The following is a 21,368-nucleotide window of genomic DNA, read 5'->3' as shown; positions in this document are numbered from 1 at the left end:
TGACTGGAATGGTGATTAGGCAGATGGAATATCTGGGAGCAAAAAGAACATATAGGACCTAACAAATCTGAGTGTGGCAAGGTCTGGCCTTTAAGAGATCAATATCTGTATCCATGCATCCAAAATTTCTATCCTTTAATTGCTTAAAAAATATGCCTACAAAAATAGTAAAGGCAGCTGCTTTGCATGTAATGTTAGATATGCACCCTAATTCATTGTTCTGTGAGAGTATTGCAGATGTTTCCTCTTCTCCTCCATGGATACCCTCTGCTTTGATTCTCTCCAAGGATGCTATGAGACTAAAAGCACTTATTGTTTTGAATATAGGATAATGTGATTGCTCCTTTACTTCTGCAGATTCCCAAGCAGTCATTCAGTTTCATGCCCACTGGATTTGATAGGTGGGCAGCAGAGCCATTCCTCTTTAAAGCTATATCCTGAGGTCTCCACTTTGGGGAAGGGGAGAAAGCAACAGCTGAAGATAACCACAACAATGGCTAATGTGCCAAGTATTTCCTCCTCAAATTTTTACGTTTCACTCTGAGATACGTTATATTATTATTCCCATTTTATACATGAGAAGACTGAGACTTAGGTAATTTGCTCAAGATCTCTGAGAAAGTCAATGACAGGAGCCTCAATTTAGCCTACATAGTCTGCTTACAGAGTTGATGTCTTTGTTCACAGTGCTAAATTGTCCCCTAGTTAGCATCAGCACACACTCCCCAAACTCCTGCCTGCAATGTCTATATTTGGTGATCCTTTATGATGTTCCTTGCCTATTGTTTTCCCTTCACCTATTAATAAATTATTCCTTTAGCTTTATTGATCAAAGCTGCATTGTAACTAATGTCATGTGTGCAAAGTTTTTAGGTGCAGAGTGTGGGGTTTAGCAGGAGGCCTGTGTGGGGGCTGTGCTCCCCATCCTGACAAGCATACAAGGAACTAGGATGATATCCTTAAGATTGGCTGGGCTACCATTTTTTGGATTCCCTTTCTTTTAAAATATATTTTTCCTGTGGTATATGAATAAACATTTAAAATTTTTAATACAATGTATCAGAGGAACCCACCCCTGATAGTTAATGTGGGTTCTTTTCTATTTCTCTAAGTGTCAGCTGGTTTGAGAAATAAAGGGAAAGAGTGTAAAAGAGAGCAATTTTAAAGCTGGGTGTCCGGGAAAGACATCACATGTTGGCAGGTTCCATGATGCTCCCTGACCCGTAAAACCAGCAAGATTTTATTCGCGATTTTCAAAAGGAGAGGGAGTGTACGAATAGGGTATGGGTCACAGAGATCATATGCTTCACAAGGTAATAGAATATCACAAAACAAATGGAGGCAGGGCAAGATCACAGGACCACAGGACTGGGCAAAATTAAAATTGCTAATGAAGTTTCGGGCATGTAATTTCATTGATAATATCTTATCAGGAGACAGGGTTTGAGAGCAGACAACTTGTCTGATCAAAATTTATTAGGTGGGAATTTCCTTGTCCTAATAAGCCTGGGAATGATACAGGAGACTGGGGCTTATTTCATCCCTTCGGCTTCGACTGTAAAAGACAGCCACCTCCTCAGGGGCCACTCATAGGCCTACCCTCAGTGGCGCATTCTCTTTCTCAGGGATGTTTCTTGCTGAGAAAAAGAATTCAGTGATATTTCTCCTATTTGCTTTTGAAAGAAGAGAAATATGGCTCTGTTCTGCCCAGCTCACCGGAAGTCAGAGTCCAAGGCCATCTTCCTTGTTCTCTGAACATTGCTGTTATCCTGTTCCTTTTTCAAGGTGCCCAGATTTCATATTGTTCAAGCACACAAGCTCTACAAACAATTTGTGCAGTTAACACAATCATCACAGGGTCCTGAGGCGACATACATCCTCCTCAGCTTACGAAGATGATGGGATTAAGAGATTAAAGTAAAGACAGGCATAGGAAATCACAAGGGTATTGATTGGGGAAGTGATAAGTGTCCATGAAACCTTCACAATTTATATTCAGAGATTACAGTAAAGACAGGCATAAGAAATTATAAAAGTATTAATATGGGGAACTAATAAATGTCCACGAAATCTTCACAACTTATGTTCTTCTGCCATGGCTTCAGCCAGTCCCTCCATTTGGGGTCCCTGACTTCCTGCAACAACAGTGTTTGAATCCTCTTCAGATATTTTATGTGAAAGTTAGGTCACTGCTTGGGAAAGAATCGAATTTCAACCTTTGGGATGAGGATGCTTAAGAGGATGTGGAAGACTTCCAAACCACTCTGAAATGTTTTCTTACCTGAGGAAGTCTTCTAGACCTGGCAGTAGAAACCTATAAATATCCCTCATAGCCTTCCTCTAATTGATGCTAGTTATTCGAATCTGAGCTCAACATTGCCTGGAAAGGGTGGGCATGGAGGCATGTATCTGTAGTCCCAGCTACTCAGGTGGCTGAGACAGGAGGATTGCTTGAGTCCAGGAGTTCCAGGTCAGCCTAGGCAACATAGCAAGACCCCGTCTCTAAATACATACATACATACATACATACATACATACATACATACATACAAAGAACTGCCTCAGGAAAGGAAAGGAGAAAAAGAGTAGGAAGGAGAAAAAATTGTGTCAAAAAATAATCACAGGAATACTATCAATCATTCATTCATTTTGTATTTATTGAGTGCATGGTAATTGCTGGGCATTGTGTTAGATACTAGAGATACACTGGGGAACAAATATGGGTCAAAAATTGTAAATTTACAATGGTAACAAGCACTACAGGGATGAAATGCATAGACCCTTGAAACTTTTTATAGGGAGTTTACCCTTGTCAGGGAGTTGAGAGAGACTGCTAAATTAGTGATGTTGTAGGGATGCATAGTTGCTGGCATAAACTGAGTCAAGAAACAGGTATAGCAAGAGTGATTGAGTAGAGTAAGACCAAATACAAAGGCCCTGTGGCCTGGAGGAGTGTGAAGTTTGAGGGTCTAAAAGGCGGCCAGTGAGGCTGGATCAGAGAAGACAAATATAATCACAGAAAAGAGAAGAGAAATGCAAAAAAGAATATGGATAGTTAGACAGGGGTCAGATTACACAGAAACTTTCAGATTATGCAGAAACATTTCACTCTCTTGCTCCACTTTTCTACTCCGGTTGTTGCAGCAAATAACTGCCTGTAGCTGTTACCTGATGGCATCTAGACTGTTCTGCACACATATTCTCACCTTTACCCCAGCATTCTCTGCAGTCACCACATGGAGCATTAATACTCTATGGGGCCATCCTTAACTAATGGGAAATAAGAGCTGGTGGATAAATATGCCCCTCTTCTGTCTCTTGAGTGGGCAATTCTGAGGCTTATTCTATATGTCTACTAAGTGGGTCCCCAGATGGATTAAGATCCACTTACCTTAATAGTGATAGCTTGTAACACACCTTGGTGGAGAGACTCTCTCCTTCGCTGTTTTATTCTTCCCATTCCCCTCTCCTGTTCTCTGATATTACGTCCCAAAAAGTGCTACTGCGTAAAAGCCATTGTCCCAGGGGAAAGGGGGAACCAAAGCTGAGGCTGTCTCCTATATTTACATACTTAAGTTTCAGTTAAGTTTTTGTTTGCATTGTATTTACTTGTAGCTAACCTATTTATGGCAGATGATATGTCCATCTTCCATTTATAATAGTAACAATACCTTATAAAAATAAACTATATTAAAGTTAAGGGAAATATCAGATAAGTAATATTTCACATGGTACTTGGATATGGCGGGTTTGTGAAGATTGTACATGACAGCATGGGATTTAGGAAACACTGTTCTGAGGTGTGAAGCTAGAACTCAACCTAACAACTCTTAGTTAAATGATTCTTTACCTTAAGAGATAATTCTTATTCACTAGTTACTTTAGAGGGAAGTCTATATAGGTAGCTGAAAATAAAAACCAAAAGATTTCTCATATTATGGAATAGCACTAGTACTTCTGGTAAAATATATCCTGTTAGATGTTCAATGTCTTCAGCTGTAGGGCATGAATTACTGAGAAGGAACAGAAAGGGAAGTGCAAACATGAGCTATCATGAAAATGTATAATTGTATGTCTATTTTTATGTTTATTGCCTGTTGCCATATGGGAAAATAGTGAACTTCCTTCTAATCCATAGCACACACACTTTGCACTTTGCACATAAATTTAAGCCCACCTGAATTTGAATCCAACTGAGATAACCAGTTTCTAATTTTCCAGATTTTTTCTTTTCATATACATGTTATGAAATACATACACATAATATGTATATATACATAGGGTCTCTGTTAACAAATGAGTTCATACCACATATACTGTTTTGGAACTTTTTAAAAAACATATTTCCTATTACAGCATAGCATTTTTTGTACCTTTAAAACAACTTTGTTGAACTACAATTTACACATAACATAGTTCACCCATTTAAAATACACGATTTGAAAATTAACAAAGTTATTGAGGACATGACTTAGCTCTGGATCAAGTGAGCTTAATAGATATCTACAGAACTCTCCACCCAAAAACAACAGAATATATAGTCTTCTTGGCACTACATTGGACTTGCTCTAAAATTGATCATATGATTGGAAGTAAAACACTCCTCAGCAAATGCAAAATAACTGAAATCATAACACAGTATCTCAGACAACACAGCAGTTAGATTAGAAATCAAAATTAAGAAACTCACTCAAAACCACACAACTACATGGAAATTGAACAATTTGCTCCTGAATGACTCCTGAGTAAATAATGGAATGAAGGCAGAAATCAAGATGTTCCTTGAAACTAATGAGAATAAAGACATAATGTACCACAATCTCTGGGACACACTTAAAGCAGTGTTAAGAGGGAAATTTTTAGTACTAAATGTCCGCATCAAAAAGCTAGAAAGATCTCAACTTAACATCCTAACATCACAACTAAAAGAACTAGAGAACCAAAAGCAAACAAACCCCAAAACTAGCAGAAGATAAGAAATAACCAAGATCAGAGCAGAACTGAAGGAGATAGAGACACAAAAAACCCACCCTTAAAAAATTCAACAAATCCAGGAGCTTTTTTTTTTTTTAATTTTTGGAAAAAATTAGTAAAATAGATAGACCACTAGCTAGATTAATGAAGAAAAAAAGAGAAGAATCAAATAAACACAATGGAAAATGACAAAGGGGATATCACCGCTGATCCCACAGAAATACAAACAACCAACAGAGAATACTATAAACACCCCTATGCAAATAAACTAGAAAACCCATAAGAAATGAATAAATTCCTGGAAACATACACCCTCCCAAAACTGAACCAGGGAGAACTTAAATCCCTGAATAGACCAGTAACGAGTGCTAAAATTGAGGCATTACTAAATAGCCTACCAACCAAAAAAAGCCCAGGACCAGATGGATTTACAGCTGAATTCTACCAAAGGTACAAAGAGGAGCTGGTACATTTCTTCTAAAACTATTCCAAACAATTGAAAAGAAGGGACTCCTCCCTAATTCATTTTATGAGGCCAGCATCATCCTGATACCAAAACCTAGCAGAGATAAAATGAAAAAAGAAAACTTCAGGCCCAGTGAACATCAATGCGAAAATTCTCAATAAAATATCAGCAAACCAAATCCAGCAGCACATCAAAAAGCTTATCCAACATGATCAAGTTGGCTTTATCTGTGGAATGCAAGGCTGGTTCAACATACACAGATCAATAAACATGATCTATCACATGAACAGAACTAAAGACAAAAACCACATGATTATCTCAATAGATGCAGAAAAGGCCTTTGATAAAATTCAACGTACCTTCATGTTAAAAACTCTCAATAAACTAGGTATAGATGGAACATACTTCAAAATAATGAGAACCATCTATGACAAACCTACAGCTAATATTATACTGAATGGGCAAACCTGGAAGTGTTCCCCTTGAAAACTGTCACAAGACAAGGATGCTGTCTCACACCACTCCTATTCAACATACTATTGGAAGTTCTGTCCAGGGCAATCAGGCAAGATAAAGAAATAAAGTGCATTCAAATAGGAAGAGAGGAAGTTAAATTGTCTTTGTTTGCAGATGACATTATCCTGTATTTAGAAAACCCCATCATCTCAGCCTGAAAGCTTCTTAAGCTGATAAGCAACTTCAACAAAATCTTAGAATACAAAATCAATGTGCAAAAATCACAAGCATTCCTATACACCAACAACAGACAAGCAGAGAGCCAAATCATGAATAAGCTCCCATTCACAATTGTTACAAAAAGAATAAAATACCTAGGAATACAGATAGGAACTCTTCAAGGAGAACTACAAACCACTGCTCAATGAAATCCGAGAGGACACAAACATATGGGAAAACATCCATGCTCATGGATAAGAAAAATCAATATTGTGAAAATGGCCATACTGCCCAAAATAATTTATACAGTCAATGCTATTTCCATTAAAGCACCATTGACATTCTTCCCAGAATTAGAAAAAATATTTTTAAATTCATATGGAACCAAAAAAGAGTCCTCATAACTGAGAAAATCCAAAGCAAATAGAACAAAACAGGAGGTGTCACACTACCTGACTTCAAAGCATACTACAAGGCTATAGTAACAAAAACAGGCAGACAGAACAATGGAACAGAATAGAGAACACAGAAATAAGATCGTGCACCTGATCTTTGACAAACGTGACAAAAACAAGCAATGGGGAAAGGATTTGCTGTTTAATAAATGATGCTAAGAAAACTGGCTAGCCTACGCAGAAAATTGAAATGGGACCCTGTCTATACACCTTATACAAAAATTAACTCTGGATGGATTAAAGGCTTAAATACAAAACCCAAAACTATAAAAACCATAGAAAAAAATCTAGGCAATACCATTTAGGACATAGGCATAGGCGAAGATTTCAAGGTGAAAACATCAAAAGCAATCGCTACAAAAGCAAAAATTGACAAATGGGAATTAATTAAACTAAAGAGCTTCTGCACAGCAAAAGAAACTCATCAGAGTGAACAGACAACCTACAGAATGGGAGAAAATTTTTGCAATCTATCAATCTGACAAAGATCTAATGCCCACAGTCGACAAAGAACTTAAACAAATTTACGAGAAAAAACATACAACCCCATTAAAAAGTGGGTGAAGGACATGAACAGACGCTTCTCAAAGAAGAGATTCACGCGGCCAACAACCATATGAAAAAACACTCAACATCACTGATCATTAGAGAAATGCAAATCAAAACCACAATGAGATACCATCTCACATCAGTTAGAATGGTGATTATTAAAAAGTCAGGAAACAACAGATGCTAGTGAGGCTGCAGAGAGATAGGAAGGCTTTTACATAGTTGGTAGGAATGTAAATTAATTCAACCATTGTGGAAGACAGTGTGGCAATTCCTTAAAGACCTAGAACCAGAAATAGCATTTGACCCAGCAATCCCATTACTGGGTACATACCCAAAGGAAAAGAAATTATTCTGTTATAAAGATACATGCCCACGTGTGTTCATTGCAGCACTATTCACAATAGCAGAGACATGAAATCAACCCAAATGCCTATCAATGATAGACTGGATAAAGAAAATGTGCTATATGTACACCAAAGAATACTATGCAGCCATAAAAAGGAATGAGATCATGTCCTTTGCAGAGACATGGATGGAGGTGAAAGCCATTATCCTCAGCACACTAACACAGGAATAGAAAACCAAACGCCACATGTTCTCACTCATAAGTGACAGCTGAACAATGAGAATACATGGACACAGGGAGGGCAACAACACACACTGGGGCCTGGTGGTGGGTAAGGGAGAAGTGAGAACATCAGGAAAAACAGCTAATGCATGCAGGACTTAATACTTAGGTGATGGGTTGATAGGTGCAGCAAACCATCATGGCACATGTTTACCTATGTAACGAACCTGCTCATGTACCCCAGAACTTAAAATAAAAAAAAGAGAAGACATAAAAAATTTAAAAAAATACACAATTCAGTGGGTTTGTAATATATTCACAGTTATGTATCCAGCATCACGATAGCATTTTGTTTTAAGAGCTTACAATATACCATTGTGCAGACATTTAATTTCTTTTATTTAATTAGTCTCCCAAGCATATTTGAATTTTTCCATTTTTAATCTGGAAGAAGCAGTACTTTCATGATTGTCTGTATAGATTTGTGCACGTGTGCGTATATTGCTGTCATAGGCATTTCTAAAAGTGGATTTTCTTGGTCAAGCTCCAAACACTTTAAAATGTGATGGATCTTAACAAATTTCTTCCCAACGTTGTGCCCAGTTTAACTTCCCCATCAGTTTATGCTCATGCTAGTTCACCACACTCACCAATATGAAGAAGCATGGATTTTGTATTTATCACTCTGTGAGGCAACAACTCATTGCTTTCATTTGCATTTTTATTATGTGGGGTTTAGGTATTTTTCAGTTTTAATGGACTGTTTGCATATATTCTTCTGTGAATTTTTAATTTGTGACTTTTGCTGGTTTCTTTATTTCTTTATTGGATTGCCCACCTATATTCATACTGATTTGTAAAAGCTTTTAATGTGTTAGCAATACTCACCCTCTATCATATATGTTGCAAGCACTTTTTCCACATTTGTCTTTCAAGTCTGTAAATAGTGCTATTCACCACATAAAATTTTAAACTGCTGTGTGGCCAATATTTTCCTGGTTTTGGTTCTTGTATTATGCTCATAACATTTCTCAGTAAGAAGAAAACTGTTGATTTAGTAAATGGGAAATAATTATTTTTAAAGTAATAAAGTCGGGGTGAAATATTTTTTATTTACTTGATATGACTAGTTGTTTTCTTCTTTTGCCATTAATTGCAGTCTTCAAGCCAATGCTTCTTTAGAAACATGACAGATTTAATACCAACACTAGGACCATTTGAAGACAGAGCTGTGTGTTTTAATAGAGATAATATCTCAACAGGAGTTTGTGCGGCTGACAGTCTCTGATGTTCTGACCACCTACGTCACAATCCTCATCGGGGACTTTCTAAGGGCATGTTTTGTGAGGTTTTGCAATTATTGCTGGTGCTGGGACTTGGAGTACGGATATGTAAGTATGATGTTAATTTTGCTCTTGTAACGTTTTTCCTTTGTAATTCATCATTTACACACACTATATAGGAGAAAGGCATCACAGAGTTTAGTGGATGGGATCACCTTTTTAGGTGCCAATAAATGACGACCAATGAGTACATTTATAATGCAGAGAAGGTCAGACTTGAGTATCATGGTTTACAATATTCTAGTAAAATTAGCACAAAATAGCAAAAGCAATGGACTTCAACTTGTTAGTTGAAATGTTGAACTCAGTAAATCTTGGCCCTGTAGCCCACCTTCTCCCTATAAAATTACTAGCATTTCTAGAAGCAGGGAAAGGTGGCTAATATCAACTGCATATTCTATTATGCCTTTGAATTCTACTAAACTCCTGGATACTATCGTGTGCCAGTCACTCTGCAGTAGATGGGGGGGATAAAAGGATTTGATAAATATGGTACTTGCTTCACAAAGTTCACAGTCTAATAAGAGCTTGACAGAGACACACGCAAGAGACTGCAGAAAGCTCAAGGAAGGCCTAGTTTGCTGTCATGCATCTGGCCAGTGGTGGAGCTGAATTCTGGAAGGGACGGCTTCTTTTCCTGAAACAACGGCTCGGGTTTCTCAGAACCACACTGGTACTGACTCCATCACCAGCTTTCCCTCTATGCTCAACCGCAGGTCCCCCAACAAAGTCTGAGGGCAACAGCACAGTCATCACTCAGTGACTAGCACGTCGCCTGGTTTCCACTGTCCTCCTTTGCAGTCAAACTGGCTTCAGTCATCCCGGAAAATATGACCTGGGGGGTTGGTAGTACTCATTTGCTTAAAATCTTCCAGTGACTTCTCAAGTACTTAGAATGATTTCCAAATCCCTTTCTAGGCCTTCAGTACTCTGGATGATCTGCTTCTTTTCTTTCTTTCTCAAGTCATTTGCTACCACTTTTGCTCTCGCTTTGTAAAGTTCACAAACATGGGCTGCTTTTTAGGCTCAAACGCAAGACGGTCCTTGCATTTGTAATTGCTGTTTCTCCCGCAAGGGGTGCTGTTGCCCTAGAACTAGGAATGGCTGGTTTCTTCTTGTCATTAAAGACTCAGTTATTATGTTACCTCCTTAGAGCTCTTCTCTGACCACCTATTCTAACGTAGCTAATCAGGCACTGTTAATATCAACACACTGTTCTGTTTTCTTCATAAGATGTGCATCTATTTGACATTACTCTTGTAAAATGTACTCATGGTCTATCTCCCTTTGTTAGAATGGATACTCTATGAAAACAGAGGCCCTGACCTCTGTTATGTGAACTGTGCGAGTCACGTAGCAGGCATCATGTCTTGACTGGCTGTTTGAATGTTGGACCTCCTCATTTTTGCACCATCAAGGCAGCACTGTCTATTGCCAGAACTCTGCCTCCTTCGAAGCATGTGCCCATGGAGTCTCAGTGTAATGTTTTTGAGTTATTGAGCCAGTAATGCTTCTCTCCTCACCAGTGAGGGAATATCCTTTATAGCTGATCTTCTATCTCTTTTATCTCCTGCCCTCTAGTCTCTGGATAAGTCCTACAGTTAGGACTGTTTTCAAGATTTCAGGCTAGGTCTGTCTGGCTGTCTGACTTTGAGATGGTACCTTTTATGAGGTCATCTCCATCACCCTCATTGAAAGTGCCTCCTCGGACTGGCCAAAAGCAGTTAGGTAATGCTCTTCGGTGAATGACAGTGAGGTAATGGCTATAGATACAGGATGCTCTTGTGTTGCTTTCCCATTCTTTGCTATGAGATATTCAGCTGGCTTGGTTTCATTTCTATTTTCCTTGCCTGATTCAGCTCCTCTGAGGCAGACATAAAAATTGCCATTTCTTCCTTAGACTATTGCTTGGCTTGTGCTTACCTTTTATCCCTTGGCTGCTTTCTTCTTAAGTGGCAGAAAACCTGACTGCAAATAGGAAGTCAATATTACATGACCTGGATGCATAAAAGCTGTAATTAAATGACTGTAATTTATTATTTATTGACTGCTGACAGTGTTCCTGGGTTAGTACAGGAAAAAAGACAAGTTCCCGTTTTAGGTCACAGAGAAGGAATTTTCTCCCACGTTACCTTTGGAAGGCTCAAAAAAGCTCTGTCAGAATCAAAACAAGTGTTAAAACATTAATGATGGATGATGAATCTTTGATGTAGATCCCATTGTCATTGACTTACCAAATGGATAGCTTACATGGGTGAGGGCCTACTAGGTGCAAGCCATTATGAACAAACTCTGTGCTAGGTGGTAAAGGAATACAGAGATGTAGAAGATGTAGACTTACGTAGAGGTTGCAAATGTGGCCTGCAGGGTGGATTCAGCTAATGGTTATTTTTGTGTGGTATGCCCAGTGGTGGTGTTTGTTTTTGTTTCATTTTTTATGAGCTAATACTTTAAAATGAGAGTTTTTACATAAAAACACATGGATTTCTTGTTTTTCTTGAAAGGCTGGCAAAATTAAGTCTGTATTCCCACTAGGGAGAAATTGGCTAGAGTTGAGAAACCACCACCATCTGCAGTTGGGATATTCATTCTCCAGTTCCTCATACTCTTCACCACTCTTTTCTCTTGCAAACTCCCAATATCAATAGAGAAATCAATTATATGGCCCTTTGGAAGAGAAAGTGTGTGTGTGTGTGTGTGTGAGAGAGAGAGAGACAGGTGTGCATCAGTAGAAATGCAGACACGGAGGAGGAGACATTTGAACTAAGTCTTAAAGGATGATCTGGATTTCAAGAGATGAAAGGAAGAGTTCCTGGTGGAGGGACAAGTATAAGACAGGGTCCCAGAGCTAGACAGTATGGACAATCCAGGTATAAATTTAAAAAACTAAAATGAGGCTGTTTTAGAGCAGAAAAGGCTGGTAAGAATGTTTCTCTGTTATTCTCCTAGACCTGCTAATCAACAATATGGTTTCAGAAAGTACCTGTCATGAAGGGAAGGACAACCTGAGATGGGCAGAGGAGATACTTGAGAATTCTGTCAGAAATAAAATATAAAAACATGATCCTTTCTGATACACACATGCACGCACACGTACACACACACACAAAGCACATTTTTTCTTCTGAATTACAAAAATAATGCCAGTTTATTGTAGAAAATTTGGAAAATATAACGAAGCTAATATGAAAATAAAAATCATATGTAATCTCTGCCACTAATGAGATTATTTGGATTGTTGAATCAAATAGTATTAGATAACAAGCACTACATATTTATATATAGTAACATAGATTTTTATAAATATACACATATATACATTTGTATATGTATATATGTATGTGTTTAAACAGATAGATAGTAGACTGATTACCTGCTTTTATTTTTTTTACCAAACAGTGATCATTTCCCAATACTATTAACTGTTGTTTTGTCACATACCTTTTAAATGGTTGTATAATATTCTGTATGTGGGTGTAGTGTAATTAATCTAATTAGTTTTAATTTGCTTTAAGTTGAACTGTCTAATTATTCTTATGATAATAAGTGTGATGACATTTCATTATATCTGTAAATAAGTATCTTCATAGATAAATCATAGTGGATGCATAAATTATTTTCTTATGATAAATTTCTCTGAGTTGAATTGGTCAGTCACAGAAGAGGGCTTTAAAAAAGTGTATTCATTTTTATTACAACAGCCTCTGTAGAAACTCTGCAGATTTCAGCATTAGATTCAGAGATCTATAGAATGCTAAAGTTAGGTGGATTTTGACACAAGCAATTGTAATGCTTGTATTTAACATGTGAAAAACTGCATCTATGAATTGAAATGAGGTTCCTAAGTTTATGTAGCCAGAGAATAATAAGGACAATGAAGTACACTTCTGGACAAAAATGTTATGTTAAATGTACTGAATTATATACTGGCTCTATCTGAGTAAGTTGGGGTAAAAGGGATTGTGAATATTTTTCAAGACATAAATTTATGGTCATAGTGTTATCACAACAAACCTATGGAGATTAACTAAGGTGGGAACATTTCTGGCTTGGAGCAGATTGCTACCCCAATGTAAGTTAATGTAATGTAAGTTAATATCTCCCAAGGCTTCTCTGACCACAGTTCTCAGTGTTTCAGAAGAGTTCATGGGGAGTAGAATAGTTTGTCCCTAGGAAGGATTTTAACTGCTCTAATTTAATACAAAGTGTGGCCTCTTGTAAACTCTGGGTTTTCTATAACAGTTCAATGCAGAATATCTTTATCTTTACTTCAGTTTTTGTTGACACCATTCTTACTATTTACCAACAAAGCAAGTAAAGAATATTCAGGAAGAAATAGAATTAGATTCAGGGCATGATGGGGTAAGGGAATGCTCAATCAACTCAGCATGGTGTTCACAGTTGCATTTTTCAGGTGATCACTGCTCACTTGTGAGAGCGGAACAGCAATGGGAGACTGCTTTAAAGTCTGATGAAGGGTGCTCAAGATTATCCATAAATAAGAGGCATATAATTGACTGACTACCTGAGTGGATTCCCAATCATATTACATTGTATTATGTTACATCTCAATGTACTGCTTATTTACTGCAATGTATCAGAAACTCTACAATGTACTTTGCATATATTATTCCATGTGATCGTACATATACAATAAGCAATGTACTGCTTATTTACAGCTATGTATCAGAAACTCTACAAAATACTTCACATATATTATTCCATGTGATCACACCAGCAATGCTGTGAGGTGGTATTATTGTTCCTACTTTACAGTAAACGGAGGTTTAGAGGATGTTAAATAATTGCTCAAAGACACATTGCTGGTTAGTGGTAGAGATAGGCCTGAAATTCGAGTCTCATCTCCTTCAAACCCATCAACCAAATTTCCATCATGTTGAATGTACACTGTAATGCTTGACTCTAGAAATTTTAAAAATTCTGCCAAAACTTGAATCATTAATGCACTAAACCTATGGCTTTTAGAACTCAAAGTGTTCCTAGGCTTAGGCAGGCTACCTGTGGTAGAATGGAGTTAGGAAATGAACTGGGATACAGAATTAGAAGATCAATGGTTCTGTAGCTGGGAACGTGGAGATATTATACATCAGTTCGGGAAGGTAGCATGATAAAGAGTCAGGAAGAAATCATCAGCATCCCATAAGGGGTTGAGAACATGGGAACAGGAACAATGCAGACTGCGTTTTAAGTGTTCCTTGAATACGTGGACAGGATCTGTCTGCAGTTAACAGGCTCCTACTCTCCACTAGGGTTGAAGTACAAAGCCTCAAGTGTTCAATCATCCTAGCAGACGAGGCTAGAGTTTGTCCTAGATCAGTGCTTCTGAAATTTGAGCATACGTCAAAATCCCCTGAGGACCTGTGAAAACAGCATTTCTGATTCAGTAGAACTGGGGCAAGGCCCGAGAATGTGCTTTTCTAATAAGTTCCCAGGTAATGCTGCTGACTCTCGTCTGAGGACCACACTCAAGAGCCACTGCTCTGGAGCCACAGCCCAGACCAGCTTGCAGCTCCAAGCAGAGTGATTCCAGCTGTGAGAAATGGGATTTATGTGGAGAAGGTCAGGCAACTCATGCCAAGACAGAATTAATTCTCTGTGAGATCCTGAATTGCATTTCATGTTATCCACAGGTTGGCAATCTGCCTCAAATAATGAAACTTGCAGAGAGAGAAGGGATAGTCCCAGGCTTTTTCTTTGTCCAGTGAGCACCACATGTCTTCCCTCTAGGTGGGTGACTGACCTAGCACATCACAAGCAAAGGTCCAAAAATTAAACAACATCATTTCCAATCTGTCGACTATGATAGACTTTAGCCCAAATCCACATGGGCTTTTCTGGTGCTGGCCCCCAACAATCTTACCAGGAATGAGCAGTCATTAGTGAATTTATTACACTTATCTCATTCAAATAATTTTATGATCTCAAAGTTCAAGAGAATCTGTTTTTTTCTTTTTCCCTAACCATCTTTTACCTTTGAGTTTTTTCTATTTTAGAGACAGACAAAATATATTGCAAATTGATTTATATTTATTAAAGTATTGCTTTAAAAATTAAAAATGTAATATAACCTAATGTTTAAAAAAGCCTGCCTCTAAAACAATGGGCACTGACTTTTATACTACATATGTGTAGTTTTTTGCCTTCTCATATGTTTTAGTTTTAAAATGAGAGCTTCTGTGTTTATTGCATAAGTTAAATTGCATTTCTAAGGTGTTTACAGAGAAGCAATTCTTTCACAACTGGGTCTGATTTTCAACCAGTAACATATTTTTAGACTAGAAAGGGATCTTAGAAATGAACTAGTTCAGAGGTTGGCAAACTTTCGCTGTAAAGGGTTAGATAGTAAGTATTTTAGCTTTTGCAAGCCATAGTGTCTCTATTATAATTGCTAAACTCTGTTGTTTTAGTACTAGTCATAGATAATATTTAAATGAATGAATATAGCTGTATTCCAACAAAAATTTATTTGTTAGAACAGGTGGCAGTCTAGATTTGGCACATGGGCCTTAGTATGCTTACCGTTGGTCTAGTTCATTTTTATTGATTTATGTGTCAGGAAACTAAGCCTAATGAGATAAGTGATGTGCCCAGCTCACCTAGCTAAGAAATGGTAGAGTGACGTCTAAAATTCAGGTTTGAATCCCAGTCAAATGTCTATTCTACAAATCCACTTGTTCCAGTATGGCCACCCTATGTCCTTTCTCTGCATCAGACCAATTTATAGATCAAGGAGGTTGTTCCTCCAGCTGTCTCTGCTGCAAACACGGCAGAAAGCTAGGGACCCTAGGATGTCCTTTATGCTTTTCTAGTCAACTAGTTATAAAATATTTCATCTCCAATGACCTTCTGGAGGTTTATGTGCTCGTGAGAGAGTGAAGAAAATAGATATTTAAAACATTGAGCTTTTTTCCACGTTCAGTAGTTTGGTGGGCTACCTCATGACATCATTCTAAGGAGGCAAAGGTTTAAGATTTGATTTTTAAACTGACATAGAGAAAGGCTGTTCCAAGGCCACAGGTGGGCACAGGCCACCCAAATGAGCATTTTTCAGATGTGTTCTGTGATCACACAGGGCTCCAGGGGAAAAGTACTGAAGATCATCCAGAGCAGGGCACTCCCCCAGAAGGAAAAAGACTCAGAGTTAATGTTCTCCAGATAAGAAACAATTCATTTTTCTCCACGAAGGTCACATTTTTTTTTCATTGCTGATTTCAGAACAAAAATTGTCAACCAAACCTTTTTGTCTCTTGTGAACATTGCCCTTCTAGAAAATCTGCAAACTAGCAAAACACTTTGCAGCTGTCCTTCAACAGTATCTAGAATGATACTGCAGTTATCCAGGTCATCTTTGTTCTGTTTAATACACAGGACCCTTTGTTATTTCATTATGTATCATCCTATGATTTTACCTTGAGGGTTAACCATTCCTATTATGCCATACTTGCTGTTCTTTCCCTGAATCTGTTACAAGGCAGATTGTCACTATATCAGTCAAATAGGAGAGTAATACTGCCTTTTAGGAAAGTGATGAAGTTGAGGCCTGGATTCATGAGACTCTTGAGGCCAAGCATTTGAAAGTTGGGAATGGTTTTGTTGGAGTTCCAAATCAGGAACCAATTATATCTTCTTAACAAGTATATTTTTGAGATCTTGGGTTTGGGAGGAACAGAGGCTCTCTTGAGTCATCTTTGTGTGTGTGTGTGTGTGTGTGTGTGTATGTTGTGGAGAGAGTTGTTACGGGGATATGTGTGGTCTGAAGCACACCTGGAGATAACAGAATCTGAGCAGGGCTAGGAACCTGCGAGTGTCTTGGTCTCTTTTTCATGGTCTTCTTGGCCCTCTCATTTCATATTTGCTGCTCTCTTATTCCCTTATGACCAATTGGTCAGTCTCCTCTGATACTCTATCCCAAATTAAATAAAAGCCAGTTTTATTGCCCTTGCTAGTTAGCATTAACTCCATTGTTACAACCTCTTGTTAGGATGCCTAATGCATCACCAGGAAACCTTTGGGTGGGCCACCCTATCACAGTTTCCCACCTCCATCCTATTGCTTTTTGTGGCTCCTCTGCACAAAAAACAGCCTAGTGTTGCTGCCCTGAGCATGAAGGTTATTATCCAAGACATGGAGACTGGACATTCAACTGAATAACTTCTTAAGCTTTTGTTATATATATTTTTTGCTATATTTATTTTATGTTACAGTTAATTCACAATTTTGTTGAAAAAAGTTTTAATATGCAAAACTTAAAAAAGAAAAGGAAAACTATAGTCCATCACTCACATATAAGGTATGATTATCTTGCTGATTCTTTTCCAGTCTTGGTGTGTCGTTTCATATAGTTGATTAATGTGTGACTTTATATTTTTTGTTTAACATTAGTGCACAGTTTTTGCTCATGTATGTAAATATTCTTTCAAAATGATTGTAATTTGTTGCAATATATCATAGTATAAATATACTGTATATACATGACTAATGTTCAACACTTACATGGTTTCATCATTGCCTGTTAAAGTTTATCATCACATCAGATAATTTTATTAAGACAGATTCTAGAAGTTTTCTTACAGAGTCAAAAAGAATAAGATTTTTAAAGCTTTTAATATGCATTGTCAAATTGTTTTTCTCAAAGTTTGCTACAGTTTTTCCTTTCACCAGCAGTGTATAGGAGAGCCTGTCCTGCTACACTTTCAAAGCATTGAATGACAGCCTTTAAAAATGAGTCTCACTATGTTAAAAAAAAATAAGAAGGTGCTTTCTTTGTTTTATTTATCTCTGGTTACTTATCCTAGTGATTATTCTGCTATTGTTGCTGAAGGGAAGTAGCTGAAACCCTAGCCATGCCTACGCAGAACCACTTGCCTTTCAGTTTTGACCATGTGAGATGCTAACCCAATGAACATTGTGTCTCCTCTAGCCTTCATACACCGAATTCGACATCAGTGGCAACGTCCTCGCTCTGATCTTCAACCAAGGCATGATCTGGTAGGCCAGCTGTTGGACAGTTTATCACTTACAGAAAAGCCTCCCAGGTTATTTTGGCATAAAGCATTGAATCCTGGTGTTAGAGGAGAACACAATCGGCGTCTAACTCCATATTTACTTTTGCGAAGTGAATGCCTGTACATAGTTTCCTTTTTTTTTTTTTCGTATCTTAAATGTCAGTCATCAAAGGTGTCTTTCTGTTTTGCAAGGCACTCCTTCATCAAGTAATGGGAGTCTGTGTTCTGGTTGGCAGATTTATTTGATGACTATATTTTTATATTTTGTGACACCAGGATCTAATATTAAAACATTAATAATTACATTACCACATGTTAAATACAAAATAAATTAACATAAGGCCTTTCTGAGAGACCGAGTTTATTTTTTTGTCACTACCAAATATATTTAAAATGTAACTTATAGCTACTTTTAAAAATAATACCTTATCAAATCCAATAGTTTATAGAGGTGAAACACATGTATTAGGAAAGTCAAGGTAAAATATGATCTTCGTTTTGTAACTTGTTTAATCGGGCCACTGGAACATCAGAATTACTATTTTTTTTTTTTTGATGTGTGAAGGGTTGTCATATCTTTTATCAAATAAAAGCATTCTCACTATAAACTTGACAGGTTAAGATGAGTCAATACAGTAGAAATCATTTTTGAGTTTAAGAGCTGAATCACGGACCACGTGTCTTGAAAATCTGTCACTTCAGATTTCCAGCCTATAAGCAGTTACAATAAGGCTACTTTATCCTGGGTATATGTGCCTAAGACAATATTATGCTACCAACCATACCATTGTCCTATTCACAAGTACAAGTATAGACTCAGTTTTTGAACAAGTTTCATATATTGTACAAATAGAGCTGTCCTGAATTATTAAACCTTTGGGTGCTGACAGACACTGGACCCGTCTGCAAATGCTAAAACTCTCTTGCTTCTGTCACACGAAGACCGCCCTCAAGGGCGCCATCATCTTGCCATGGGGACTGTTAAATTCCTGTGCCTGACTAGGTAAATCAATATGGAAAAGATGTTATACAAATATCGTTTCCTCCTTTGCCTGGTAGGTTTAAAAATCTAATTTTTATCCCCTTTTCAAAGTTTCCAAGTATGACTCACATGTCCAGACTCACTAAGGAAGGAAATGTATCTTTCATTTTCCAAGCAGGGAGGAAAGTGGAGGTGGCCCGAGGAATGTCTACTGACATGGAAGTAAAGGGAGCAGCTTCTGTGGGTTCTGAGTTTTCATTTCCTGGAGTTCAATTGGCTGTCATGGCAGAAAATGGCTATATGGCTATGGGAGTAAGGAGAAGCCACTGTTCTATCAGTGGCGTTTACACAAAGTGTCATAAATCCCTCAGCCTCGTGGTTACCATTCACACAGACATATGCTGCATGTCGATTGTGTTCTTTCAGAGTTAAGACAACAGATTGGCCTAGAAATTTGTTTTTATTGTCAGAAAACCTGTTATAATGGCTGTCTTGATTGGTTTCACTTGTGATTTTGCAACTATTTTTGTCCACTACTGTTCGTATTGAAATTCTTAAATATCTAACATGTTTTTCCAGTTCTCTCATGGGCAGATCCATTATCAGAATCTCTGCACTGTCATTTTCTGTCTATTAATTCTTCAGACAGTGGTCAGGCTTGCTTCTGGCTAGTTTGAAGAGAATATTAGAACGGGATTGCATTTTTTGAGTATACAGAGATATTCACACACTTTCCAAAGTTCCAGAAGCAAACTGACCATTATTCTATTATTCACCTTCACGTCAATGCTTGGCACAAATACTCTTTTCCTAACCCTAGGAAGGTGATGAGGGAGGGGGATGTCATGTAGAGGGAGGTGTGGGGCAGGTGTAATGTAAAATTAGTAGGCTTACTCTGCACAAAGGTCCTCACACACAATTGTTCCATTATTTTGTGAAGCATGAGGATATAATGCCGGAGCTTAACCATTTTCTACAGAAACAATTAAAAAGGTACAGGGATTTTGTATTCAATTCCATTGGACTGTGACTGGAGACATTGAATTACTGCTTTAGGAATTGCTGAGTAGTGGAGGTTACTTATGCAGATGTTATTAACATCAACATTTATAGATAAAATCCATTTTGCTATGATTTGGTTGAATGCTCAGTAACCTTTATTTACACACTTACTGTTTGAAATACACGTGATGGTTTCTGTGGTAATATTTTTAAATGATGAAAGCACATAATATCTTGATCATAGCAGGATATTGAGAAATGGCACAGAACATACAGTGAGAGAGAAAATGAGTTTTGGACATTGCTCCAACACTGCTTCATTGGGTACCCTCTGGCCAGGTTTATCACCTTTTTCTTCTCACCTTCTCAGTTGATCGGATGTGAATAATTTACCTGACATGTACATGTCACTGAAGTAATAAGGAGAGTTAAATAAAAGAAGCTTTCATTTTCTTTGATCTTCCTGGAAGAAAAGCATTTTATAATGCTAAAGTATTAAATGATTTTTACTGACAGATGATGGGATCAAGCCTGGGTAAGGGACTTAGTGGGCCGAGCTGATTAGTGATTCATGAGCAAAGATAGGATGAGCATTAAGATTCAGATATTATTATGCCAAGACTTATTTTTCTAGGTTATGGCTCTTGAGTTATTTGTTCAAAATGTCTTTGTGATATTTATTTTGAAATTTTGAAATTTATTTATAGATGCATGCACAAATAATAAGCATATACCTACGAACAATGTGCGTGTATATAGGTACAAATATATGTGGTTTTAGGCAAGTCTCGATTTTGAATTATGTGCAAAATTATGTTTTAGAATTGATTAGGTTATGCAGCAATGAAACAACCTCAAAATCTTAGCAGCTCATAAAAAGAACATGTTCAATGTGGGGTGGAAGAAGAGCTTTGCTCTTCTTAACTTACCTTTGCTTTAGAGACCCGGACTGATGGAATAGGATCCATCTGAAACATTGCTATCACACTAGCAGAGAACGAAGAGAAGGAAAAACCACACAGGGCTTTTAAAGCTTCTACCCAGCAGTAAGGGCCTAATTTCTTTTCATACTTTATTGGCCAAAACAAGTGATGTCGCCACCTGATTTTTAGAAAGACTCAAAGTGTATTACATCAACAAGTATTGGTATTGGGGGATATAATCCGGTGCTTTGCAATTCTAACCCATTAGCTGGGACTATCACTTGCTTACTTGCTCACTTTTTTGGCGTTCCCTCTCTCTTGCTGTCCTGTAACAAAAGTATACTGTATTGTTTTAAAATCTATCCTCCCATTAGAAAAAAATAGTTTAACTTCCTACAAAGT

The 21,368-nt window shown here is 37.6% G+C and overlaps 1 protein-coding gene across 1 annotated transcript in view; it reads left to right on the top strand.

Annotated features, from left to right (window-relative positions):
* Positions 1-21,368, top strand: part of LOC105498954 (transmembrane channel like 1) — a 170,081-nt gene that overhangs the window by 130,682 nt on the left and 18,031 nt on the right. Inside the window, exons 15-16 of the mRNA XM_071077413.1 lie at positions 8,953-9,081; positions 17,975-18,042. Coding sequence (XP_070933514.1) covers positions 8,953-9,081; positions 17,975-18,042 — 197 coding nt within the window. The remainder of the gene's footprint in view (positions 1-8,952; positions 9,082-17,974; positions 18,043-21,368) is intronic.

The sequence above is a fragment of the Macaca nemestrina genome, chromosome 14 (assembly GCF_043159975.1).
Source record: "Macaca nemestrina isolate mMacNem1 chromosome 14, mMacNem.hap1, whole genome shotgun sequence".
NCBI classification, from domain to species: Eukaryota; Metazoa; Chordata; class Mammalia; order Primates; family Cercopithecidae; genus Macaca; species Macaca nemestrina.
Note: the sequence above shows the minus strand (reverse complement) of the source record. Positions and strands in the feature narration are given on the sequence as shown.